The sequence below is a fragment of the Drosophila subpulchrella genome, chromosome 3L (assembly GCF_014743375.2).
Source record: "Drosophila subpulchrella strain 33 F10 #4 breed RU33 chromosome 3L, RU_Dsub_v1.1 Primary Assembly, whole genome shotgun sequence".
NCBI lineage: Eukaryota > Metazoa > Arthropoda > Insecta > Diptera > Drosophilidae > Drosophila > Drosophila subpulchrella.
In genome coordinates this window covers 9,164,746-9,189,009 of record NC_050612.1, presented here as the reverse complement: position 1 = coordinate 9,189,009, position 24,264 = coordinate 9,164,746, and the positions used below count along the sequence as shown (strand labels likewise).

Here is a 24,264-nt window from a genome sequence, read left to right as displayed (position 1 = left end):
ACGTATTTATTGCACTTAAGCGATAATTACACAAAATACGCACAATAGAAATGTAAATATGAATATAAATTACATACAAATTTCTGTCATTTCAAATACGATCACAATTCGAAATAAACACAATGAATAACAGCTACAAACATTTATAAGTGTATAATTTACAATATTTTTGTTATGGATATACCAACGCATGCACAGCATAATTGTTAATATAAACGCTTTTGAAGCTTTAAGTTTTTGCGATTTAATCAAATTTACATACAAATGTTTTCGAAAAAGGCCAATATTTTGAATTTATAATACTAAATTTGATCTGTGGCTTGGAGGCCACTAAATAACTGACACAAGTAAGTACTATAAATAGGTAATTCTGGAGACTTATGCGCTAAAAATTCCATAAAAGTAAATGCGTCAAAAATTGACCCAACTCTTTGATAGTTGCCATGTGCAGTTTCAATTTTCGAATCTAAATCTGAGTTCGACAGTAGAGAGCGCGTTTTGCAAGGAGAGAGTTTTAAGTTACAGCATTATCTCTTTAATCTTTCATTTTACAAAGTAACTATAAAACAAAACTTCTATAGTATAAGTATAGTTGTTAAAAATGGACATACGTATGTCTAAAATTGAGTGTTGAGTTGATCCAAAAGCAGATCCTATGGTTTATCCAATAATTCAATTACCTTGTGTTGTTTTCTGTTTTCTTCAGCATTATTCTTTTTGTAAATGGAACTTTTAGTGACTTAACTTTAGTGTTGCTATATGCTTAAATAATTTTCGAAATCTTGCAACAGAAGGTATCAAAAATAAATGTATATCATGCAGGAGATTAAGAGATAGAGAACTTCTGAGGTAGCCGACTATGCATCGTCTGAACTTTTCATAAGTGTGGACACTTCCTGGCTGAGTTCCAAGGCCTGTTTGCGCAGTTTGAGGGCCTGAAAAGTAAACGACGTGAGTAAGCGATTCGATTTCTATTTTCAGATGTACTTACCTGAGTTCTTAGCTCCTTCTCGCGGGTCACGAGTTCCTGAATTTGCGACATGACTGTCGCGCAGCTACGCTGATCTATCACCCATCGCAAATAGAGATCTGAAATAAATGATTAATAAATCCGTCCATCTGTAAGATTCAGTAACATACCGCTCCACAGCTCCAAGCTAATAGGCGCCACCGATGGCCATATCACATTGGCATTGGGCTCGTACAGCGGATTCAACAGTGTCTGGAGGACATCTGGCCGATTAAGGTAAGACCACAGGCTTGTGGTCCTGGTGTGGACGTTCAGTTCGCTCCGCTCTCGCTCTGAATCGCACAGAAAGGTGCCATACTGCGAGAAATGGCTGTGCTCGAAGAGCAGGATCAGCAGCTGAGTGCTAAACTCAAAGCTGCAGGGAAACTGCGTGTAAAGCTGGTAGATGCAGTCCAGGAAGAGCACAAAGGTGGCGCCAGATGTCTTGTTCCGTGTCTGATTTGGTGTGTAGCATGAGAAGCGATGGCGGGAGGCGAACGGGTGACCCGCCTGGATCCACTCGCGCTCTATCAAAGCTTGGAGACTATAAGGAAAATATATATGTTTAGAGCACTATAACAAATAGATGATGACTCACCCCCTCACAGTGCGGCAGTCGGGATTGAGGATGATCTGCACCAGGGAGGTGACAATAAGCGTGGAGTCCAAGCCCTTGGCGCCGTGAACCAACACCGGGCTGCCCTCCTGGTCCAGGCACTGGGCGACCACACAAGAGGCATTCAGGGAGTTCAGCACGAGACTCAGCCAGCCGCTGCTCTCCAGTCGCGACAGCCACTTGTCCGAGCTGCAGCCCAAATCGTTGCAGGCCTCGATCAGCCGAGCAAAACTATCCAAGATCGAAGCGGGCGAGCTGACGTTGCCAATTGACCGATTGACCTTTTTCCACTGGGAGTAGTGCAGGTCTGTTTCCGTGTTGGACTTGCCCTTGCCCCACGTGTCTACAATAAAGCCCTTTCGACTGCGTCCCAGAACAAGATTAAGGATGGCCTCATCGGCTCGACATCGTTTGATGCCCTGAATGGACAGCGGCTGGGAACTGCGCATCAGCGTGGCCTGTTAATATGATTCATTGCATTAATTTAATCGAATTGGCTGCTGGTGTGCAGTGGTTGCAGTGACTTACGCCGTTTTCATGCCTGTAGCTCAGCACGGGAAAACGACCGCCGTCCCGGAACGCGGCGGACAGCACTATCTGCTCGTCCGTAATTGCTTTAGGTACAATTAGCGTGGCGCCATATGTGGCACAGACGCTGAAGTCTCTGTTGACGTTGGTGATGCGCCACTCGCAGGCGGCCTGGGTGCCCTGAAGCGCTCCACCGCCCACACCACCCGCAAGGGCGTCTATCGCAAAGCCATTCTGCAGGGGATGAGGCAGGCCAGGGCCCACAGCAAGCGTCGATGTCGATGTTGATGGCATGCAAATTGTTATGTTGGCCACATTCGGCGACGACCCACCGCCCATGCCCACCCCGCTGATGAGCTTGGCGAACTCCAGCTCGGGCCTGTCGTTTGAGTGGAGGGAGGATAATTGAATTGTAGCCAATTTGTCAGGGGTTGTAAAGCATGTGTACCCACCTAAACATCGTGTAGCCGTCCTCTAGGATCGAGTACATGGGCCGGTAAAAGAAGGGATACAGCAGTTCGGTATTTTGGATGGCACTGAGTGCCTCCAGCGATGCAGCCACGTTGAAGAACTCCTTGCCGCACTTGATCTCCAGCGAGATGATGCGCAGGTCCTTGCATTTCAGGGTGATGAGGCCACCGACCACGACGTTCTGCGACAAACTGGGCTTCTTCTCCACACAGTCGATGTTTTTGTGCAGCAACTGGAATGGGTATGGGGCGGATGTATCAGCAATTCGATTATTAGCGGTCCATTGAAGCTGAAGCACATCGGATTAGGGGAAATCCACTTACCCACAGCTCCTGACTGGTTTCCTGGCGGGCGCTGAGCAGCAAATGGTGCCCGGTGATGCACAGTGTGCCAACTGTTGCACCCGACGCCCCCGCATTCGAGGGGTCGTGCAGAAGGACTCCGTCCAGCTTGGGGGTCTTTATCAGGTCGGCGAATTCCATGGCGTTGGCGTCTCGCCCTCGGCGGGGTGTCCGCTTTGATTTAGCCCCGGACTAATTAACTTTTTGCATTTTGCCCCGGCTATCTCCTGTTGCCACTTGATTGCTTCTGTTGACGCCGCCCACCGCCTCCTCCTTCTCCTCTCCTCTGCTCCGCCCTTCTTCGCCGCGGTTCTCCCGCCTTTCCAGTCCCTTTTTTGAACGCACAGCACTGCGTACGTCACCGGCTCTGGCGGGGATTGGTTGTATCTGCGGCTCTGCTGATCTGCGACAGCCTATCGAGCTCGCTCCGGGAGTTTGAAACCTTTGTTGTACGCCCCCGCTTACGGCACAGATTGCATTTCTTTCTTTCGGTTTCGGTTTCCGTTCTGTGCTGTTTTTTTTTGTGCTTTCCGCAGTGTGGCCGTCGCTTACTGATAGCGAAAGCTCAGTTCTGGGAAGCACTGTCACACTGCGGATTTTGAACCGTTATTTCCCTTTTGAGAAAAATGTTAGGATCGGGGATAATTTCTAAAAATTTACCCTTTTCTTTTCATTTTCATACCATTCTTAACGGTTTTCTTAAAAAATAAGTAAAGTCGCTTAACACCTATTGGGCTACAAATTTAAAACAAATAGTTAATAAGCATCTAAAAACATAAAAACCTAAATTACTAAAAAACTAAACTTAACGTGATTCTTAAAAATAAGAAAGTCAAGGGCATCAGTTTTAGTATTAAATAGAATTTGTTAAACTGAAATACCTTTAGAGACTTTTGAAATAATCACTATTAGAATTCGAATATATTTTGTGTGATTCGCCAATTCTTTCGGAATTGCTAACTAAAGCCTAGTACTCACATCGACGAAAACCGCGAGCTAACCATAGGAGTGAGCGAGAGGCAAACAGGCGGCTAAAGGTTTTCGTCGGGTCTGTTTTTCAGCGTGGTACTCAGATGAGCTAAGGAAATACCAGAAAAAATACCAGATTTCGGGAGTGAATTTTCGATGAACGCCGTTAGCCGCGGCCCAAAGAATAAGAAATTTAATCTTTGGCGGTGTTCGTGCAGAAGCGGTGGGGAATTTAAAAATTTTAAATGGAAGTAAAACCCCAAAAACGGTTAAAGGAGGTCAGTGCAGATAAAAAAGGACACCTAATCCAAGCTGTTGCCCATTATTGTGGGATTTGACCGACAGGGAGCAATACCACAACAGGGGCAAATCCGCAGAATAGTTGAAGTGCTGGAGGAGATCCACTAGAGAATCCCAGTGGGAAGGAACATGCCGAGTGGGACTTCGCACTCTACATGGACATCCTGCCGGGCGTGTCCTGGCAAAGAAAGTAAGATCTAGCCAAAATAATTTGGTTGCGTTTTACTAATAGAAGTATCTTTTCAGCAGAACCACCAGTAATATGATCTCCGAAGACCTCTCCATTAGGACTCTGACACTATAACCACCAGCTACTTGGCAGCTTAAGCGGAGCTGGAGGACGCGCTGCCTTCTACAGGGAGGAGGAAAACAGGGCGCCCGCTAAGGAACAGTTGGAGAAGCCATGTCCAGCCACTGCCAGGATGCTGGGCGACTTCCTGCAGCATCAGCGGATCAACCCTGTTTCCAATCCGGCTTCCATTTCCTCAAGGTCCAATATGCCTATTGGGACTCGGAGCTGGACTGCGGTGGCTCGGGAAAGATGGCGAAGCATCCGTGGGACGAAAAGGAAGCTTTAAACAACTAATTTACATAAATAAAAACATTCGTTGAACATTCCATCTATTTTTAATTTAATTTCTTTGTGTACCAGCAGACTCCTCCTTTTTAAATTTCTCCAATTGTTTTGTTTTCCGTTTGGCAACAAACCCAGCTGCTTGTCAGTAAGACCTTGCTCCATGCATTGCGGGTGAACTTTGAAAACTTCGGTCACACTACAAAGAATAAGATTTTTCGACTAGTGAAACTCTTAGCCGATCTGAGTACTAGGCTTAAGCCATAATATTCGCCGCTCAAAACCCTTTTACGGTCTAAAATAAAATACCACCGTTGCATACTGGGTTGCATGTCACACGCACATGCGGTCCTTTAATCCAAGTAAAATTAAGAAATGATTATGATAGACTTGCAGTATGGCTAAATTAAGTTTTACATATGTTACACACAGACAGCGATGCCGTTCAAAGTTTGTGGTCCGGGCCAGCAGAAGCTTCAGATACTCTTTGGAATGCGCTGCAGCAGACGGTGGCAAGGTGACTTAGTAATTGGAGTCTCCCCTTCAGCTCAAACGACTCCTGTGGGACGCACATTGGTTGGCGGCGGGGCACCACTGGGCCTTGTCATGATGTCCATGGCGTTCTTGAAGAGCTGCGTCTTCACAAAGTCGGTGGCGGCAGAGTTCAGATCCTGGCTGGCGCCATAATTGCACTTGATGTAGCCGTACAGATTGGCGGCATTCAGCGCAATGGCGATCATCACCAGCAGCAGCCACTTGAACTTCAGGCCGAACAGGGCCATCAGGAAGAAGAGGCCCCAGAAGAAGGGACAGAGGATGAGTCCCAGCCAAAAGATGCGCTGCTCGTGCTTGTTGATCCGACTCTGGTAGGATTCAGACTGCGTTTCATTATCAAGGGCTATCAAGTTTGCCAATCTCGTGACTCACGTTCTTCGACTCAAACACCCAGTGCGACACTCCGTCGTCGTCGACGTAGTTCCACCAGCGCAGACCCACCAGCAACCTTCCCGAGATGTTCTTGACCGTCCAGAAGTCGGCGGACAGGAAGAGCACCACGAACACGAAGCTGGTGATGAAGGAGTCGCTGAACCAGCCGCAGAACATGTAGATCACGATGGCGGCGCCTCTGAAGAACAGGTGGAAGAAGGTGACGTAGGGGTGCCTGTGGGGTGGAAAGAGGAGGTGTGATTTCAGCTGGCTCCATGGATCGGGGTTTTTAGGTGGTTCTGTTCTGCCTACGTGTATTTCTGGCCCGCGCGACTGGGATCCCGCATCTCGTCCTCCTCGCCAAAGGGTATCGTGTCATCGTCGAGCAGCGGCACCTGTATAACACGTAGCTTGGATTAGTTCAGCTTTTCAGGGTCTTAAGATGGGAGTTTTTCGTAGAAAACCTCGGGTCGTATTGTCATTGTGGCACACCAAAAAAGCAGCTTGTTAGGTGTTAGTGCGGCATACATACATTTCTTACCGTTGCGGAGGCCATGCTTGTGTTGGGAGTGGCGTCTAATTCTTAGTTGGGTTCAATTTTAATGGGGTTTTCTATGTTTTTGGGGTTTTTAATACATTTTCTTTGCCTATTTTCCAGGTTGTTGTTCTTGTTTTTGCTTGCGTAGCCGCCTATCGTTATCGCACTTGGTCGATAGCTAGTAGGGCTGTCGTGTTTCTTGGGGTGGAAGTAGGTTGGCAGCACCCCAAGTTATCGAAACTAAAGATATCGTTTTTGAAAATTTTAATCAATTTTTGTAACGTTTTTTTAAAATTCGTTTGGTTATTAATCTTTCTTGTACAATGCCATATCGCTTTAAATGTATAACAAGAATTATATTATGTTAGAAACACATTGATGGTAAACCATAAACAAAAGAATCTCAATTTTTGTTAAAAGATCTTAGTTGGTAAAACCAGAAATATCACCTTTTTAATGCTCTGTGACCTGGATTTCTCAATGCTAAATTTTTGTGGCGCAACCTCAGAGGAAGCCATTGAAATGCAGCATCCCACACTTGTCAAGTCAACCCACAACAACTTCAAAACTCCATCAGTAGCTCGTTGATCGCCTGGTTTGTCGGACGCATTTGAACTGCCAACCTTTCACGATGGAAAAATGCCGAGCCTCCTCTAGGATAATGATCGTCGGAGCAGGAGCCTCGGGAATTGCCGCCGCCACGCGACTCCTGCAGAACAACTTTGGCGATGTGCAGATCCTGGAGGCGGAGAACCGCATCGGTGGGCGGATCAACACCATCTCTTTCGGGGACAACGTCGTCGATGTGGGCGCCCAGTGGGTCCATGGCAAGGAGCGCAATTGTGTGTACGAGATGGTCAAGGACATGGGCGTGGTGAGCGACACGGGCGACTTTTTCAGCAACGTCAAGAGGGTGAGGTCCAACAAGGAGGTGGTTCCGGATGACCTGGCCTGCAGCATTCACGACATTGCCTTGGGGAGCATGCCAAGTGGTCCCCTACCGGTGGTGGGATCCTTCGGCAATCACCTGGTGGAGACCTTCTGGCGGAACATCGAGAGCCAGTTGCCCCGGGTGGACAGGACTTTGGCCAGTGAGGCTTTGGATGCGTTTGCCAAGCATGAGAGCTCCATCATTGGTGCGGACAACCTTTTTGAGGTCTCCGTGAGGGAACACATCGAGTATGATGAATGCGATGGCGACAAGCTGGTCCACTGGGGCACAAAGGGATACCAGAGATTCCTGCGCCTGCTGATGAAGGTCGGCGAGGATGCGCCCGAGGAGCTGGGCTTACTCGAGGGACGGGTTCGTCTCGGCAAGAAGGTCACCAAGATTGAATTGGCCAGACCTCGTAAGGTGATCGTGCGCTGCGAGGATGGGGATTACTTCGAGGTGGACCACGTCATCTGCACTGTTTCCCTGGGCGTCCTGCAGGAGCAGCACGAGAGGCTCTTTGTTCCACCTCTTCCAGCGGCCAAGGTGAATGCCATTCGGGGACTCACCCTTGGGACTGTGAACAAAATGTATATGGAGTTTGAGGAGCAACCATTTCCCAAGGATTGGGTGGGTTTCTTCTGCTTTTGGTTGGCCCAGGATCTGAAGGAGTTGCGCAAGACGGAGTACTTTTGGCTGGAGGGGATTACCGGTATCCACAAGATCACCTGCCAGCCGCGACTGCTGATGGCCTGGGTGGGGGGTTCCTTTGGTCGTCACATGGAAACCCTGTCCGATGAGAAGGTCCTGGAGGGCTTGCAGTGGCTCTTCCGCAAGTTCCTCACCTTTGAGATTCCGCCACCGAAGCGCTTTCACCGCAGCAAGTGGTTCTCGAATCCGAATTTCCGCGGCACCTGGACCTTTCGTCCAACGAAGGCCGATGAACGGGAGACGGGACCCAGGGATCTGGAGGCTCCTGTGATGGGGGAGGATGGCCATCTGGGCCTGCTGTTCGCCGGCGAAGCCTCCAGCAGGAACCACTTTTCCACCGTTCACGGAGCCGTGGAGGCGGGATGGCGAGAAGCAGATCGTCTGATCAGGCTCTACTCCACTTGTGGTTCCAAATCCTGAAAAGTCTGGTTTTTGGTATTTTTCTATGTGATTTAATTTCTTTGAACTGTTTAAATTCTTCGTTTCTAAAATAAAATTATTAAAGTGGTACTTTAACCTCTGTCATTTATAGAAATCATATATTTAAAGTACCTTAAAAAGGTAAAAGGTTGTAAGGTTTCGAACTTAATTTCTTATTGCAAAATTTAAAGCTTAAAAGCTAGGTTGTCTATGAGTTTTATGTTAAGCTGGATTTCTTTTTTAACACAACAAATAAATAAATAAAAAGTTGAACAAAATTGCAAGATAAAAGCTCGACCGTTACTTATTTGAAATTAGCGCCCTTCATCGACTTATTGGTTATCGCATCAGCTGTTTTAAGCCCATCACTAATGTGATTTTGAAATCTTTTATTTGACATAACATAACACAACAATAAAAATGCAAATAATTAGGAATTGCAGCAGCAAACTACTGAAACACAAGTACCTGTGCCAGCCGAAGGTGTACTCCCTCTACTACAGTACACTCAAAGGTGCGTCTGCCCCAGTTTCATTCATAAAACCAGTGCCGGCTAAAGAATTCGTTTTCCTCCACTTGCAGATGCGGCGAAGGAGCTTCCGCTGGCCACAGGCTACCAGCCACGCCCCGTGGAGCAGGCCTATTGGGAGCGGGAGCAGCGCCAGGCGAATCTCCCCAAGCCTTCGGAAGGTGGTTGCAAACGGGGTTCCTACCGCATGCTCCTTCCGCCGCCAAATGTCACAGGGAATCTCCACCTGGGCCATGCCCTGATGGCCACCGTGCAGGACGTGATTGCCCGCCAGCGCCAGCAGCTGGGCTATGAAGTGGACTGGGTGCCAGGCACAGATCACGCGGGGATTGCCACCCAGGTGGTCGTGGAACGAACCCTTGCCTCTTCGCAGGGTAAAACACGCCAGGAAATGGGACGCCCGGCATTCCTCGACGAAGTGTGGCGCTGGAAGGCGGAAAAGGGCGCCGGCATTGTTCAGGATCTCCGCCAACTCGGTTGCCGTCTTAACTGGCAGCGTGAGTACTTCACCATGGACGAGCAACAGGCCCATGCGGTCAACGTGGCCTTCGAGCGACTCTTCGACGAGGGCCTCATCAGTCGACGCAATTCGCTGCTCAACTGGTCCACCGCTCTACGCTCCGCCATCTCCGACATCGAGGTGGATGTGATAGACATCAAGGAACCGATGGAGATCGCCGTTCCGGGCTACGAACGCAATGTGCTCTTTGGCAGGATCTACGATTTCGCCTATCGTGTGGTGGATGGCGAAACACTGCCGGATGGTTCGGTGGAGGAGATTGTGGTGTCCACCACCAGACCAGAGACTATCCTAGGCGATGTAGCTGTGGCTGTTCATCCACTCGATCCTCGCTACAGCAAGTACCGCCATTTAGAGGAGGTAAAGCTGAAGCATCCCTTCCGTGACGACACCATTCCACTCGTTTTCGACATCTCCGTGGACCAGGAGTTCGGCACGGGGGCAGTAAAGATCACTCCCGCCCATGATAAGTTTGATTTTGAGTTGGCCAATCGCCATAAGCTGGAACCCCGCCAGGTGTTCGATGAAACGGGCCATGTGCTGGAGACGTATGATGAGTTTAAGGGCAAGCCCCGTTTTGAGGCACGAGAGCTGATTGTCAACCGCCTGGAGGATTTGGATCTGTTGCGCCAGGTGCGCTCCCACAGCATGCAGTTGCCCGTCTGCTCGCGCTCAAAGGATGTCATCGAGTACATGATCTTGCCTCAGTGGTTCCTCAAGTGCAAGGATTTGGCTAGAGATGCCTTATCCGAACTTCACAGTGGCCGGCTGCAAATCCAACCGCCTAGCTTCGAGACGGAGTGGGAACGCTGGTTGAAGGACAGCCGTGACTGGTGCATATCCAGGCAGTTGTGGTGGGGCCATCAGGTGCCTGCCTACGAGGTTACCGACGCCAAGGGCAATACCCAATGGGTGGCCGCCGTTAACGAGAAGGCAGCCAAGCAGAAAGCCAAAGAGCTTGTGGGCAGCAAGGAGTTCACTTTGAAGCGTGATCCAGATGTGCTAGACACTTGGTTCTCATCGTCGCTACTGCCCTTCTCCACAGCCGGTTGGCCGAAGGAGAGCTACAAGGAGCGGTATCCTCTGGACTTGATGCAGACTGGCCACGATATACTCTTCTTTTGGGTGGCCCGCATGATGATGATGGGTCTGAAGCTGACTGGCGAGGCTCCGTTCCAAAGGATACTGCTGAATGGCATTGTGTGCGATGCCCATGGCAGAAAGATGTCCAAAAGTCTCGGCAACATAGTGGCTCCACAGCAGGTGGTGCAGGGCGCCAGTTTGGAGGTGAGTCAAGGTTGTCCCAAGTTTTATTATTTTTTATTTTTGATATTACTTGCAGAGCCTCAAAGCTGTTTTAGAACAATCCTGCGAGGCGGGCATCATTAAGCCTGAGGAGTTAAAAACCTCATCGGCTGGAATGACCAAGATGTTCCCCAATGGCATCCAGGAGTGCGGCACCGATGCCTTGCGCTTCACCCTGATGAGCCACAACATCAAGAGCCACTTCATCAGCTTTGATGTGAACGCCTGTTACACCAACAAGCTATTTCTTAACAAGATCTGGCAGGCAATGCGGTTCACGCTGGGCTCCGCCAAGTCCCTAGGAATCTCTCTGGACCATTTTGAGACTCTGGAAGGCGTCACTCTGGGCGTGTGGGATCGCTGGATCATCGGCCGCCTGGCGGAAACCTTGTCCACTTGCTCACAGAGCTACACTACCTACAATTTCCATTTGGCCACAGCAGCCTTGAAGAACTTTTTCTATCAAAATCTCTGTGATATTTACTTGGTGAGTGTGATGTTACTCAATGTTCGTTGTACATGCTCTAAAGTGGAGTTTCTGAATCAATAGGAGACCACCAAAGCGGCGATAGCAAATCGCACTGGCGATGCCTACATCCATGTGGGCACGCTGGCTGCTTGTCTGAGCTGGGGATTACAAGCCATGGCACCATTTACTCCCTTCGTGGCCTCCGAGTTGCTACAGCATGTGCCCATGAATATCGAGCTTAAGTTGTCCGATTACCAGGACTCCAAGCTGGAGGAAGAGGTCAACGAAATAGTGAGCATCTGCCAGAGCGTTCGCCAGGTGAAGAGTCGCAACGAGATCAGTAAGCGCCACCAGCCTCGTCTCAGCCTGTTTGCCCAGAATACCGAGTCTGCGGGCGTACTTCGTCGCCACCTGTCGGAGATCCAGGTGCTCACCCGCTGCGAAGGCGTGGAACTGGAACTTCTTGACGAGAGCGCGAAGATTTCGAAGCAACTCAGCTTTTTCTCGACGGCAGGGGCACTATGCTCCTTTGGCTTGAAAGTGGGCGATGCCTTGGCCTTGACAGAGGAGAAGCGTGACGAGATGCAGTTGGCCAACACCAAGAAGCTCAAGAAACTGGTCAATGAGCTGCAGCGGTACCGCATGCGTCTGGACAACGAAGCCTTTCAGCTGATGGCCGACAAGGCCGTTAAAACGCATTTCGAAAATAAGGTAGTAAGCCGAAAATGCTTTGAGGTTAAGGAAGTTAATTTTTTCATATATTTATATTGCAGGTTAAAGAACTAGAGGCGGAGATCAACAGTCTCACCCGGCTGGCAGCGTGATCCTAATCCCTGGTTTACAAAATCAGTTTAGATAATACCTTTGTTATTGTTTTACAATCGCCTAAGTCGTCTGTTTGTTATAGAATTAAAGACTGCAATATTTATTAAATGCACTTGTACCATACGAACCTGAAGTAAATACCTATACTAGAATTTGTCTGTACTGTAAGTTAAATATGAAATATCTAACTTCATGTTAGGAAATTTTAGATGTACATTTCCACGATTGAACATTTCCGTTTTAAACCGCTAACACTTTTGTCACATAAAACCGCAAAATAATATATATATTTTTCTTGGAATGGATCAAAACTCCCATTAGATCATTTTTGCTAATTGATGCTTTCACGAAACATTGAAAACAAACATATAGAATTGGTTTGGATTGGAAATGGACATTGTTTTGATACTTTCCAATGTTAATTAAGTTCCTATTTTTCAAAGAGTACATTGGAGGGTCCCCTCTTCCTTTTCAGAAATATTTATCTGCTTTGTTATGCTATCATTAATCAAGTCTTTTTTTATTTTATACCATATTTACAGAATGGGACAGGCGTTCTGCGAATACGACAAGGAGAAGCCGCGATTCGAAATGTCCATATCCTCATTTCCATCGGTGACCGTGTAGACCACAAAAGGCTTCGCCGCCGTGGTAGTGGACACCAGACCCAGGCCACAAAACCGATCGCTAGGCATCGAGACTCCGCCCTGCGTAGGCACCGGAATGACGATGTAGTCTGTGGTGCAGTCCTGGCTCTGGACGGAGGAGGTGGCCAGCAGCGTGGGATCCACGGCGCCCACATCGTTGGTCAGCGTGAAGGAGTACGTGTCGGAGCCGACCTGGCTGTAGGTGATGGAGCACATTCCGGCCGCCTTGCGTATGCAGATCCCGTAGTTGGTGTTCGCCAACTGCCTGGTGCCCTGCACCCCGATGGAATTGAGGGCGGCGGAAGCTGGCGAGTTGTAATTAAAGCTGGACAAGGTGCCACTGCTGGGCATATAGTACTGCAGGCATCCGGCCGGAGCCAAAGTTGCCGACGTGCAGGCCAGCATTCTAATCTGGAACTGCCAGTTGCGGTTGAATGTATAGCTCCCAGATGTGGCCACTGAGATGGTGATCGGATTGACCCCGTTGAAGTCCACATATATATGCTGTCCGGAGTTCTCTCCACAGATGGTGGGCACTTGGGAGGTTCCTCCGGTGATGGTCAAGGCATCGGTGGTGCAGGATCCATCGCCCGTAGGAGGAGCCAGCGAAAGGGAGAGGAAGTCCACGCGCATCTGGCAGATGGTTGAATCCGGCGGAGTAACCACAATGGAACAGCGTCCGCCGCCCGCATAAGGAGCTGGATAATTGCTGTTGTAGAAGTATGTGTTGTTGTACGTTGTACTCGCTCCACAAGTCCTTTGATCTGTAAGGGAAATTTATAACTTAGTACTTGATAGGGGTATTAAAACCTCATTTATGTACTTACAAATACAGCAGATGGCCTGGGCCGTAATGGTGGAACAGCTGCCCGCCGCCACTCCACTGTTGTCCGTGCACTCTCCGTTGATAACGCAGGTGCCCAGGAGCAGGTTGTTGCCAGTGCAAATGTCATTGGAAAAGCGGCCAATTGTGTAGAAGGGAAACCCTGAAGGAAAAAAGAAATTGTCATTGAAATGGCATTGAAAATTCTCTGGAAGGGTAGGGAGATTTATGACCCTAGGGAACAAACCTAGAGACTTTGTTATTCAAAGATCTTGCTATCAGCCGCCCTTTATCACCTTTAAAACCCTATGAGATAACTTTACAGTAAACATTCTATTTCTTCAATATATATTTTCTTAAAATATATGTAGAAACAAGCTCTAATATCAACGGAGATTATTTTTTAAAAAAGTAAAATGATTAAATTACCAAATATTTATATAAAATATTGTTCCCCGCAGAAGAAATTTTAATAAATACCTGTCAGAATAATTTTTCTTTAATTTTATAGATTAAAGTTTTGTTGTAATGGCTAACAAGATACTGAAATTCAATATGCTTCCTTGCTGGCTGTTTTAATAGGAAATTTAATTGTGAATGTATTTTTTTAACTTCTTATCGTAAATAATATGAGTTACCAAACATCCAGATAAGAAGGTAAATTATCACTTTTCGTCTGTTAGAAATTCAGTTGCCTTAAAATCATCTTATGGAGCAGTGGCGGATCTAGGGTTGCTGGCGCCCGGGGCAAAGCGAAAAATTCCGCCCCCTCCCTATTTGCTGTACGAATAACATTAGGAGTATTTAAAGTGTAAATAGGTTATTAATTATTAAAAGCTTATATGTTTGAAGAATTGTATTTCATATCGATTCTTTTGTCAGTTACAACGGAAAAAACATTATTATTTGTGTTTTTGCAAGACAAAAAAATATTACTTTTAGAATATAACTTTTCTGGCCTTGATTGCCGCAAATTCAGCAATAATATCATTGTAGTCGAGTGATGCTGCTACTTCATTTTCGATAGATAGTATAGCTAAATTTGACAGCCTGTCTTGGTTCATGGTTGTGCGGAGATAAGATTTTATCAATTTCAGTTTACTGAATGATCGCTCACACAAAGCCACGGACAATGGTAGAGTCAACAAAATTTTCAATGCCGTCACAAGTGTTTTGTACGCCTCTAACCCCAACGATGAAATATACAATAGTATTCCTTTTGGAGTGAGATCAAGACTTTCTCCCTTCTTATTGGCCCTTTTCAGAAGAAAAATGACATCTTTGATATCGTGAAACAATTCCGTACCATTTAAATCATTAGAATAAATTTCAGCTAATGATTTGCATTTATCGTTAACTTCCAATAGTTTTCCATTCAAAACTTCTTTATCGTCATCAAGATATTCTTTGAAGTTGAAGAAAAATCCGAAGCGCTCATTCAGCACTCTCAAGCTAGCAAAACGAGTAGAAACTTCGATTGAAAGGCTGTCCAAAATTTCAACTAAAAAGCGTCTTGTTTCTTCGTAGGTATCGAGCGCAGCATCATCAGCAAGTTCACCTGGCATCTTACGTTTCTTGATTCTCCTCTTCGAAATCGTTACGCCCATTTCTTCACACAGTTTTTTAGCTTTCAATATGACTGTGTCGCAAAGACTAACTCTCCACTCTTTTATGTGGTCTGACAATGTCTCAAGTAATTTGGGGAGACATGCTCTCTAAAAGATTTGCCAAAGACTGGTAGAAAAAAAGGTCCAGTCGGACTCGATTTAGCGCCTCTTAGATTTGGCGCCCGGGGCGCTTGCCCCTTTCGCCCCCCCCCTAGATCCGCCACTGTTATGGAGGTTTCACTTTATATTACAGAAATTCAGTGGCGGATCCAGAGACGATTCTTGGGGGGGGAAATTGAACTTATTCTTCGATTTGGGGTTCAAACTTATTATTGCGAGAGAAATACAGTACAAATTATAAAACAAAAATTATCCATCCCAATTTTTAGGTAAACAAAGTGGTTATATTTGAAAAGTCAACCATATGCATGCATTACAGAGTGCATGCATTTTCAGGTTCTGTGGTTCCAAGGGGGGAAATTTCCTTATTTCCCCCCCCGTGGATCCGCCACTGCAGAAATGCAATGCGCAAATGGAAACGTTGGCCGCGGCAGCAATGATGATTGTATGGCAATGATACACCTAAGACTAAAGAATCCCCCTGCGGTACATGTACAGTGGGTGATAATTGAGGCCTGACCCACATACTTCCACCACGACGGAAAAACAAACTGCCGGCATTCATCCGGTCAGATCTTCGCAAGAGTCACCTGCTGTGGAGCTCAAACTTACAGCGAGGATGTCGCGATCCACTGCGGGCCAAGCTGGAATCCTCCTCCGCTGCGAGTAAGGTATCATTCCCCAGGATCAGGCTGTCATTGCCCAGGATCAGGGATTCGTTATATTTCGAATCTGAAGGCAAGGCCGATCCGCTGGCACGTGCCGCACTGTAGATGCCCACTATGTAGCTGCTGAAGAAGATGGCCACGAGGGCCAAAAGCTGCGACGAACGACCACCGGCAGACATGATAATCGAATGCCGTACGGATCACTTTCGGTTTTTACTCGGGAAGCTGGAGATAGAGTTGCTGGAACGGATTGGCTACCGATCGAGAGAGAGACGTGCATCCGCGCGTGTGACACAATGGAGACTGAGCCGATGGGGTCCCGACTTCTGGGGGCACAGTCTGTTGGGCCAGGCCAGTGGGCCTCACAGGTGCTAATTGAGAGAACCCGACTACTCATGCACCATTTCCAGGGACGGCTGGAGTTCCCCGAAATGCATGTTCCGTTTTTATTAGCCATATAAGTTTACAATCCTAAGATTCTTACGTTTAACTTATATAAAGGTTACTTATACAAAGCTAAATTAAGATTAAGATCTATAAGCAAATGATTTATATAAGCTAGGATTTTTGAGCACTACCAGCTATAGCCTTCAGCTAGAGTAGATTATAAAATAAGTTTAAAGTTATTAAATTGTAACCTTATTTAGATATCTTTTTTAGTATCATAAATTTCTTCGGTGAATAATACTTCTACAAATTAACAGATTGTAGGGTTTTATTAATTTCCATTATATTTTACTTTCTGAACTACAAATTATAGAATCCTTAGCTAAAATGTAATCATTTTTTTTGTAAGTTGCGTATCATTGCTTTGGAAAATCTTATGTTCAGTAAATGCCAAATTCTTTTAATTTTAAGATATTAATTAATAATCTTACGAGCCATTTTTACTGTATTTTACTTGAAAAGGGTATTTTAGAAAAGCTATTTTTGATTAACTAATTTTCTGATCATACAACTGGAATTTCGGTAACAAAGGATTAGAAAATGTTCCCAATAGCAAACTGCGCACTAAAAACTAAAAACCCCCATCCGCTCCTGTCCGGAGATCGTGTGGGGCTTATTTCACTTGGTTGAGAGAGAATGTGGAGCACTCACGCATGGGAAGTGCTCGGCTCCTAACTCGTATTGGCTTTATTCGTTACCAGAATTTACGCGTACCGCTTCTGGACGACAACAAACAAAATTTCTGGGCGAGGAAAGTGATAGAAATGCCTGGCACTGGCACTGCTACCCAATTTGGCGGTTTGCGCACGCGTGCAGCGTCGCATGATTCCTCGGATCGGATAAAAGAAAGTGTCCGTCTGTTTGCTCTTCTCTCCGGTATGTGTAAGTCCAGCTCTACGGGCCTCTTCTTTCCGCTTTCCGCTCGAGCCAGTTTTGATGGCTATTAATAAAATCGAAAACTGGGATCCATTGTGATCGATCCGCTTTCAGATGATGTAACGGTACAATCTTTGGCGCGTGTTTTTGACTCATATCGTCTGCTGATCGATCTTCTTTGCTGCGTTTTACTAGAACGCTCCACGCACGACGCCAATTAGCAGGATATCACTAATCGGCGACTATGCGGACACACTAATTAAGGTTTAATCTCAAAAGGAAGGTAAAAGTGGATGGGCTTTAATTGTTTTTCAGGGCGAAGCATAGAAAGTTGCAAGTGCTCTTCCGCGTTGCCAACTGCCGAGCGATCTATGAATGTTACTAGGGTGCTGTTAAGGCTCTACAAACTAACTACTCTACTTAATAAAAACCTTATAATTATATTAACTTCTTTTTATCATATTTATATTTTTAACTTTAAATTAAAGCCTTTATCGAAGCATTTTAAAGTTTTTTTACGAGACTACGTTAGAACAGATATTTTGTAGGTGTTTAAGTTGTCTTAAAATATATTATTATATAATATTGTTATATTCAGGGAATCAAACCGAATCTTATTTCGGTTCCGGTTCTGGTACCGGTCCCATACCGAAACGACTTATTCGGTAAACGATTCAATTTTGGTATTGATGTTTTGGTTCCGGTTCTGGTACCGGTACGTACCGGTACAGTTAAACAAATTTGAATTAATTATGGCAATGAATACATTGTAATTATTTGTGTTTTATTAAGAAAATAAAAACTTTATTTGAAGGCACATTAATAATAGTTCAATGGATCCAAAATCATAGAGATGATTATACTTATAATGATAATAAATTTACGAAAAAACGTTAATTATTTGGAAAACATGTGATTGGTTCTCAAAAGCATGATTGCGTTTACATCATCACGGACGTTTTGAGGATTAATAAAGTTTTCACATCCTAATCCTTCAATTAACGGATTCAGAATCCGCCTAAATCCGATGTCGTTCATTAAAGAAAATGGTCTTCCATCAACTGTGCACAGCAAAGCACATGCATTTTGTATATCCTCCCTTGAAATGGACACACGGACAATTGGTTTTATGAAATCCTGAATCGTTTTAGCAGGCACACTATTTTTCTTAGTAATTGTTTGGTTGCTACTCGTTTGCTCCTCAGTTTCAATTATCAATGTGTTATGAGATCGCTTTATGTGCTTCGACAAATTAGTTTCATGATTACCCTATAAAATGCATACGGATTATGTGCATACATATATATGTAAGTAAGTAAGCAGTTAATTTTTATACTTACTTTAATTTGATGCCCACAATTCATATCATCTTTTTTGATTAGGCACGTGCTCGTGTTTGATAAAATGTCAAAGGAGAAATACTTTCGGTGAGGATTCGATTTTGGTCGAGGCATTTTTCACTTTCTTTACTTTTCTTCACTTTTCTTAGCTGCTTCACATGAAATTCTGTTTAAATTCTAGAATGAAGCTTGATGAAAGGAGACGGCTAAGGTAGTCGTTGAGACTAGTTATCTCTTTTCTCCATATATAATAAAAAACCGCGTAGAAATGCGCCAAAAATTCCGGATTTACAACCTGCTCAGACATTTTCTTTCATAAGAAGCACATATGCTAAAAAGAGACAGGGAAAAAGCGCCACGGCAAAAAGTGGGACCTCATATGCAGATTTCAGTATTTTTGTTATGGATTTTTTATGAATTTAGTAAAGTACCAAAACCGTACCGGTACCAGCAATACGGTAATCAGTTCTAAATTTAATTTTGGTTTTGGTACCGGTACCGGTTCCGGTTCTCTATTAGATATCGGTTTATTTCGGTTATCGGTTCTGGTTTTATTCCCTGGTTATATTATTATTTTAAATATTCAGACATGATAAATAAGTATGTTAGTGTGTGAAAAATCTGGATTTCCAAGTCCTTTATTTTTTTTTTTTTTTTTTAATAATAAGGAGAAATTGGCAATTTTGGGAAAGTTAAAAAGGCAAACAAATAGGCTCTTTAAATAGACACATTCGAAACTTGGTCAATGAGAAATTAATGGAAATATTTAACACTTTTAGAGAAATAAATAAACAATAAATAAATGTGTTTATATGTAGATATAAAAAAGTGTTTATAAAAAAAAAATGGAAGAAAAAAGGCTTATTATAAGTGGACATTTTGGATATAGATTACCTATTAATTGCCTGTTTTTTAAAATCAAATGAGTGAATATAAATATAAGAAAAAACATTTAAGTATTTGAAATACTTCCGTTCACAACATCTATTTCTTTAATTCAGCGCAAGTGACAAAAGGCTGAAAGCGTGCGCCATTACATAAAGACAATAAACAGATACTGAAGGCCTACTTTCAAATTGAAAAGACTAAACACTAATATCCCGCCAAAGAGATATTCTTCGGCCTTATAGAAAACCATTACTCGGCTAAACAAACGTTAAGTTTACAGCAAATGTTGCCTGGCTTTTTATTAAAACAGTAACTAGCAGCTAAACGCAATTGGGTAAACGAAGGCACCGCCGCCGAACCTACTCGATCTCGATGATGGCGCCCGCCTTGGCCAACGCCTCCTTGAGCTTCTCGGCCTCCTCCTTGGGGATGTCCTCCTTGACGATGGTCGGTGCGCTCTCAACGAACTTCTTGGCCTGGACGAGGTTCATGCCCTCCAGGAGGTTCTTCACCTCCTTGATCAGCGCCACCTTCTGCTTCTCGTCGAACTTGACCAGCTTGACCTTGAAGGAGGTCTGCACCTTCTTGGGCGCCGCCTCCTCCTCATCCTCGGCGGGAGCAGCACGTGCCGGTCCAGCGGCGAATTGTGGGGCAAATGCGGTCTCGGGCAGGTTGAGTTTCTGTTTGAGCAGAGTGCTCAGCTCGGCCACCTCGAGCAGATTGAGGGCGGCGATGTTGTTGACAATGGAGTCCAGCTTGGCGTTGGGTGGCTTGGCCACTCCTTCCGGCGTGGGAGGCACCAGTTTCTCCGATCCCGAAACCGCGGCAGCCGGAGCCGCTGCACTGTACATGCGATGCAGCTGCACTTGGCGCGAAATCTGACGCAGGGCGAGGCGTGTGATGTGCATCTTACTGGTATCTGCAAGGCCTAATTTAGCAAATAGCTCAATATTCAGTAATATTCATTTTACTTGCGGTTTTCGGGTAACAAAATAAATTCCAACAGCAGGTTATGTGAGCAGTAGTATGACCGTGGAGATATCAATCGATTATACCGTCCGGCTCTGATAATATACTTTTAATACCATATTTTCAAATATACCAAAAGTATTAGCAAGGGTCAGGCTGAAAAACGTTCTTAAATGGCATTACCATGCTTGATGATTATTTATACGGTTTACAAAAGTAACGATTGTAAAGTCAAAAGCCAAATTAATTAGTTTTATGATTTCAAAATTTGTATAGCCTTATGATTTTGCATTTTCTGATAACAATACTAAGGACGAAATGACTAAAGACATGTTATAGCAATTTTGGATTTTCAAGCAATGCAAAGAATAGTTGCAATCGTATAGGAATGCCTGGATATAACTTTAAACGCATCCCAAAAGAATAATTTCACTTCTATTTTTCAAATATGTATTTCGAAAAGAATTATTTTTTACTAAAATCATTAAATGGATTCATATGATTTATGTCTTTTCTAGCACCTAGACACTCGCTTTAAGGGGGTATTCTAGTCTAGAGGCTCTATTTTAGAGCCTTTTTTAACAATTAATTAAAACTAAACCATTGATATTTTTAGTGTCGGGTTTTTTATCATTTGTTTATTTAACTTAGAAGAGTACATAAAATAAAATTTGAAAAAAAAAAATTTATTTTTCATCGAGTTATGTGTCCTTGAAGTAGAGGGGGGAAAAAAAAGGCCGTGTCCTCGTCGCCATGATTTCTACCCTTGTGGTCATCCGAAAAATAAAAAAAAAAAGATTCTTAATCAGTACGAATGTCGCTATGGCATGAACCAGCAAAACAAAAAAAAAAAAATTTTTTCATAAAATGACGGCCACCCAAAAAAAAAAGTCGATTTTTCCACTAATTTTTTAATTTTATCGAATTTTTTAAAAATATTACAAATTTTAAATTCTTATTTTTTGTTGGTTCATGCGATAGAGAGATATTGAAAGAATATTCATGCCAAATTTTAAGTAAATCGGCTGATTAGAACTTGAAATATTATGGCTACCGTATCAGAAAAAGTAGTTTGGAGAAAAACGCGTTTAAAGTTTTACGTTAAATTTCAGGCAGTGTAAATGATAGAATAGCACGTATAACTTACATTCTCTTAATCAGCCATAATTTTAAAAATAATTTGAATTTTGAAAAATCCGTTTAGGGAGATATTTTTAAATATCTAAACTATCGAATTATGAAAAAAAAAATTTTTAGATTTTTTCAAATTTCTAGACTAGAATACCCCCTTAAGCTAAATACATTTTTTGTAATGTTTTTTGTGTATAAACTATTAGGTGTTGTTTACATATTAGATTTTATTTGTATAGTTTGTGGCAGAATTTGCGATTAATTACAGAGATTACAAAGAGTACACCTTGACGTAGTCGATCTTCATGTGGCCCTCGTCCAGCCAGTGGTCTCGATTCTTCTTGACATCCTTCCAAAAGGCCTTCTGTGCCTGCGGGGCTCGCTCATTCCAGGGCTTCACCACGTGCTGGTACTCGTTGAACCCGCCCACGCCGAGACCGAAGGTCAGGTAGAACTCCTGGTCGAAGGGTGCCAGTCCAGTGCCCTCCTCCAGTTTCTGGGCCTGGGGCAATCGTTTTCCGGCGGCAGTGGTCTCACTGAAAGCTTCCTTATCACTCCCCTGGACGCACCACTCCTTGCCGTCCACCAGCCAGCGAAGTTCCTTGGGCGTCCATTCGAGGGTATAGTTGTGGAAGCTATCGCTCCAGTCCTCCGAATTGTCGCCAGTTCCCGCCTTCAGGCAATTCTTTACCGAACGCAGGGGTTCATCTGCGAAGAGCACGGCGGCGGCATAGAGATCCAAGTTAGCTCCATTCGGACGGGTGTAGGCAATCCTCAGTTGTCCCGAGCGGTAGTCATCCGTTCCGTAGGCGGGATACTTGGGCTGCAGCCAGATTTGTGGAGTGACCCACAGGGCCCTCGGCATCTTGGCTCGCACCTCCACACGACCGTACTTGAAGGAGAAATCCTTGGAGGAGAACTGGGCGGTGACCATCGGCGGCAGTCCGTCGTTCATGGTCCTGCCATTCCTTACACAATCATGGGTGTTGGCCACCCCAGTGCACTTTTCACCCAGATCCAGGCTGGCATCTGATCCCTTGTGGAAGTGCTTCTTCATCGTATTCGTAGAGAGCACCACATGTCCATTGGCCAGGCACAAGGTATCCGGGGCATCGTCCACATAGACATTGAACTCATAATCGGGTTGTCCGGAAAACCTGCGCTCCGCTTTCCATTTGTTCGGATCCAGCTTGGCGGCATTAAACTCATCCACGAACACCAACTGACCGGCACAGCGAGTGGGTGCTCCATTGACCTCCGTTTTAGGTGTATTACAACCCACTCTAATATCGATGTCCGGATCGGGAGGTGGACTCCAGGGGGTGGTGGAGACAGGGGCTACGGGGGGACGCGGAGTAATCCCAGAGGTGCTATTACCACTGTAGCCATTGACCACAAACGACCCGTCGTCTTCGCGATAACCCAGTCCGTTGTAGATAACGTACGTCCAGTAGTACAGGGTGTCGCCGGGTTTCAGGGCCGTCGTCCGATCTCGGAAGGTCCAGCGTCCGTTTTTCGCCTTCACGATGTCCCGTGCCCAGGTGCCCGCCTCCAGACCCTCCATCTCCTCGTTCAGTTTGCCATGAAAGGCGAACAGACTTATGCCCTCCTCGTCGGGAATTGAGACCTCGAATCCCTTGGGGTAGAACACCTCAATCTTGGCCTTGGTCACTTCATATCCCCGGACGCCAAGGAGGAGAACCAGCAGGAGGAGGCAGCAGCTCCAGGCGACAGACCGCGATGCATCCGCCATCGTGGGAACAACGATTGAAACTGCCATGAGCGGTCAGACAAGTCGTGCTTGGGAATCCGCGAAGCTTATCAAGAACCGGTCCGGGCTTTGTTTGTTATAACGTACACAGAAAAATCATAGTACTATCTGTTCCAAAGTGCGATTAGAAAAGGTCATCATCAAGATTAAAATCAAAGATTAATAACAAATAATGAGTTGTTACATTTTAATTATTTCTTATTAGTACTCATGTTAAAACATTTTTAAGGGTAGATATTTACTAAAAAAGAAGAAAACAAAAAATAAAGCTATAAAGAAACTTTTGATTTCAAGTTAAATAATAATTTCCCTCGGTGTATTAATCTGTTGGGAATGTCTGCGAATCCATAAAATAAAGAAGAGAGACAAAGTACCTATAAAAAGAACTCGGGATTCACCCAAGCACAGTCGGGAGCGCAAATTTGTATGAGTCAAAAATAATAAACATCTCACTAAGAAAGGTAAACAAATACTCGCAAACATTCATAGCAAAAGAGGCTTTTCTAGACATCATCTCATTAAATTCAAAAAGCCCGCTTAATTATTGGTCATGTTACTTAACACTGGAAAGTCAGCTGTTTGGGGTCCATCGATAACAATAAGCGGGCGGTATATCGGTGAAGGGTATTTAAAAGTATATAAGCATAAATGAGATCATAGCTTTTACAAGATTAATTAACAACAAGGCAGTGTAATTAAATTAAAATATTTAACCAAAACTAGTTTAAAAGAAATATAAACACGAGAAAAATTTAAGTTTCTTCCTTAAAGATATTTTATCAATGTTATCAATCCACCTCATTTTGTGAAGGGTATCCAGCAGTCGACCCACTTGCCAAGTAATAAGCTCTACCGCGCAGCAGGCGACGAAATTCGATGAAATTCTGAGTCTCGTCCGTGTGCTTTCCTCTCTCGGGAGAGCCCATCTTCCATCTTGCATCTCCCTTTTTCACTGACTTACGCTGAGGCTGTCTCCCTTTTTTTACTGACTCTT

At 44.8% G+C, this 24,264-nt stretch overlaps 7 protein-coding genes across 10 annotated transcripts; 2 read left to right on the top strand and 5 right to left on the bottom strand.

Moving 5' to 3' along the window:
* Positions 1 to 219: 219 nt before the first annotated feature.
* LOC119552974 (myotubularin-related protein 9) lies at positions 220 to 3,498 on the bottom strand. The gene is made up of 7 exons (XM_037862987.1): positions 2,948 to 3,498; positions 2,606 to 2,856; positions 2,154 to 2,532; positions 1,608 to 2,083; positions 1,141 to 1,553; positions 992 to 1,089; positions 220 to 935 (listed from the first exon to the last, which is right to left on the bottom strand). Exons 1-7 carry the CDS (start codon positions 3,104 to 3,106, stop codon positions 858 to 860), a joined length of 1,854 nt encoding a protein of 617 aa, XP_037718915.1. The 5' UTR covers positions 3,107 to 3,498; the 3' UTR covers positions 220 to 857.
* A 1,624-nt stretch (positions 3,499 to 5,122) lies between these two features.
* On the bottom strand, positions 5,123 to 6,436 carry LOC119553072 (uncharacterized Golgi apparatus membrane protein-like protein CG5021). Of its 4 annotated transcripts, none has more exons than XM_037863199.1 (4): positions 6,277 to 6,436; positions 6,048 to 6,130; positions 5,736 to 5,970; positions 5,123 to 5,686 (listed from the first exon to the last, which is right to left on the bottom strand). In XM_037863199.1, the coding sequence occupies exons 1-4, from the start codon at positions 6,289 to 6,291 to the stop codon at positions 5,357 to 5,359; spliced, it is 663 nt and encodes a 220-aa protein (XP_037719127.1). In that variant the 5' UTR covers positions 6,292 to 6,436; the 3' UTR covers positions 5,123 to 5,356. The 4 variants fall into 4 exon arrangements, with proteins under 4 accessions (XP_037719127.1, XP_037719129.1, XP_037719126.1 ...); XM_037863201.1 differs by having other exon boundaries at positions 5,123 to 5,671; XM_037863198.1 differs by having other exon boundaries at positions 6,268 to 6,426.
* A 403-nt stretch (positions 6,437 to 6,839) lies between these two features.
* On the top strand, positions 6,840 to 8,425 carry LOC119553070 (spermine oxidase). The gene has a single exon (XM_037863195.1). It carries the CDS (start codon positions 6,905 to 6,907, stop codon positions 8,333 to 8,335), a length of 1,431 nt encoding a protein of 476 aa, XP_037719123.1. The 5' UTR covers positions 6,840 to 6,904; the 3' UTR covers positions 8,336 to 8,425.
* Positions 8,426 to 8,567: 142 nt separating this feature from the next.
* Positions 8,568 to 12,091, top strand: LOC119553069 (valine--tRNA ligase, mitochondrial). Its single transcript, XM_037863194.1, has 5 exons — positions 8,568 to 8,849; positions 8,918 to 10,671; positions 10,727 to 11,176; positions 11,240 to 11,869; positions 11,932 to 12,091. The coding sequence occupies exons 1-5, from the start codon at positions 8,756 to 8,758 to the stop codon at positions 11,980 to 11,982; spliced, it is 2,979 nt and encodes a 992-aa protein (XP_037719122.1). The 5' UTR covers positions 8,568 to 8,755; the 3' UTR covers positions 11,983 to 12,091.
* Positions 12,092 to 12,504: 413 nt separating this feature from the next.
* Positions 12,505 to 18,804, bottom strand: LOC119553071. Its single transcript, XM_037863197.1, has 4 exons — positions 18,512 to 18,804; positions 15,793 to 16,264; positions 13,458 to 13,616; positions 12,505 to 13,394 (listed from the first exon to the last, which is right to left on the bottom strand). The coding sequence occupies exons 2-4, from the start codon at positions 16,025 to 16,027 to the stop codon at positions 12,520 to 12,522; spliced, it is 1,269 nt and encodes a 422-aa protein (XP_037719125.1). The 5' UTR covers positions 16,028 to 16,264; positions 18,512 to 18,804; the 3' UTR covers positions 12,505 to 12,519.
* Positions 18,805 to 19,667: 863 nt separating this feature from the next.
* Positions 19,668 to 20,487, bottom strand: LOC119553417 (50S ribosomal protein L7/L12). Its single transcript, XM_037863794.1, has 2 exons — positions 20,371 to 20,487; positions 19,668 to 20,318 (listed from the first exon to the last, which is right to left on the bottom strand). Exon 2 carries the CDS (start codon positions 20,305 to 20,307, stop codon positions 19,759 to 19,761), a length of 549 nt encoding a protein of 182 aa, XP_037719722.1. The 5' UTR covers positions 20,308 to 20,318; positions 20,371 to 20,487; the 3' UTR covers positions 19,668 to 19,758.
* Positions 20,488 to 21,706: 1,219 nt separating this feature from the next.
* On the bottom strand, positions 21,707 to 23,278 carry LOC119553839 (gram-negative bacteria-binding protein 3). The gene has a single exon (XM_037864479.1). The coding sequence runs from the start codon at positions 23,250 to 23,252 to the stop codon at positions 21,771 to 21,773; it is 1,482 nt and encodes a 493-aa protein (XP_037720407.1). The 5' UTR covers positions 23,253 to 23,278; the 3' UTR covers positions 21,707 to 21,770.
* Between the last annotated feature and the right edge of the window lie 986 nt (positions 23,279 to 24,264).

What these genes read in the sequence shown, in the direction of transcription:
- LOC119552974 (XM_037862987.1), bottom strand. Translation starts at nt 3,106, where the DNA reads ATGGAATTCGCCGACCTGATAAAGACCCCCAAGCTGGACGGAGTCCTT. An exon ending in GCTACAGGCATGAAAACGGC is followed by an intron (nt 2,084 to 2,153) that starts GTAAGTCACTGC and finishes TCATATTAACAG; the next exon opens with GCCACGCTGATGCGCAGTTC. An exon ending in AGAAGGAGCTAAGAACTCAG is followed by an intron (nt 936 to 991) that starts GTAAGTACATCT and finishes TTTACTTTTCAG; the next exon opens with GCCCTCAAACTGCGCAAACA.
- LOC119553072 (XM_037863198.1), bottom strand. Translation starts at nt 6,291, where the DNA reads ATGGCCTCCGCAACGGTAAGAAAT. An exon ending in CCTCCGCAACGGTAAGAAAT is followed by an intron (nt 6,131 to 6,267) that starts GTATGTATGCCG and finishes CGTGTTATACAG; the next exon opens with GTGCCGCTGCTCGACGATGA. An exon ending in CGCGCGGGCCAGAAATACAC is followed by an intron (nt 5,971 to 6,047) that starts GTAGGCAGAACA and finishes TCCACCCCACAG; the next exon opens with GCACCCCTACGTCACCTTCT.
- LOC119553070 (XM_037863195.1), top strand. Translation starts at nt 6,905, where the DNA reads ATGGAAAAATGCCGAGCCTCCTCTAGGATAATGATCGTCGGAGCAGGA.
- LOC119553069 (XM_037863194.1), top strand. Translation starts at nt 8,756, where the DNA reads ATGCAAATAATTAGGAATTGCAGCAGCAAACTACTGAAACACAAGTAC. An exon ending in TGCAGGGCGCCAGTTTGGAG is followed by an intron (nt 10,672 to 10,726) that starts GTGAGTCAAGGT and finishes TATTACTTGCAG; the next exon opens with AGCCTCAAAGCTGTTTTAGA. An exon ending in ATCTCTGTGATATTTACTTG is followed by an intron (nt 11,177 to 11,239) that starts GTGAGTGTGATG and finishes CTGAATCAATAG; the next exon opens with GAGACCACCAAAGCGGCGAT.
- LOC119553071 (XM_037863197.1), bottom strand. Translation starts at nt 16,027, where the DNA reads ATGTCTGCCGGTGGTCGTTCGTCGCAGCTTTTGGCCCTCGTGGCCATC. An exon ending in TGGATCGCGACATCCTCGCT is followed by an intron (nt 13,617 to 15,792) that starts GTAAGTTTGAGC and finishes TTTTTCCTTCAG; the next exon opens with GGTTTCCCTTCTACACAATT. An exon ending in CCAGGCCATCTGCTGTATTT is followed by an intron (nt 13,395 to 13,457) that starts GTAAGTACATAA and finishes TTTCCCTTACAG; the next exon opens with ATCAAAGGACTTGTGGAGCG.
- LOC119553417 (XM_037863794.1), bottom strand. Translation starts at nt 20,307, where the DNA reads ATGCACATCACACGCCTCGCCCTGCGTCAGATTTCGCGCCAAGTGCAG.
- LOC119553839 (XM_037864479.1), bottom strand. Translation starts at nt 23,252, where the DNA reads ATGGCGGATGCATCGCGGTCTGTCGCCTGGAGCTGCTGCCTCCTCCTG.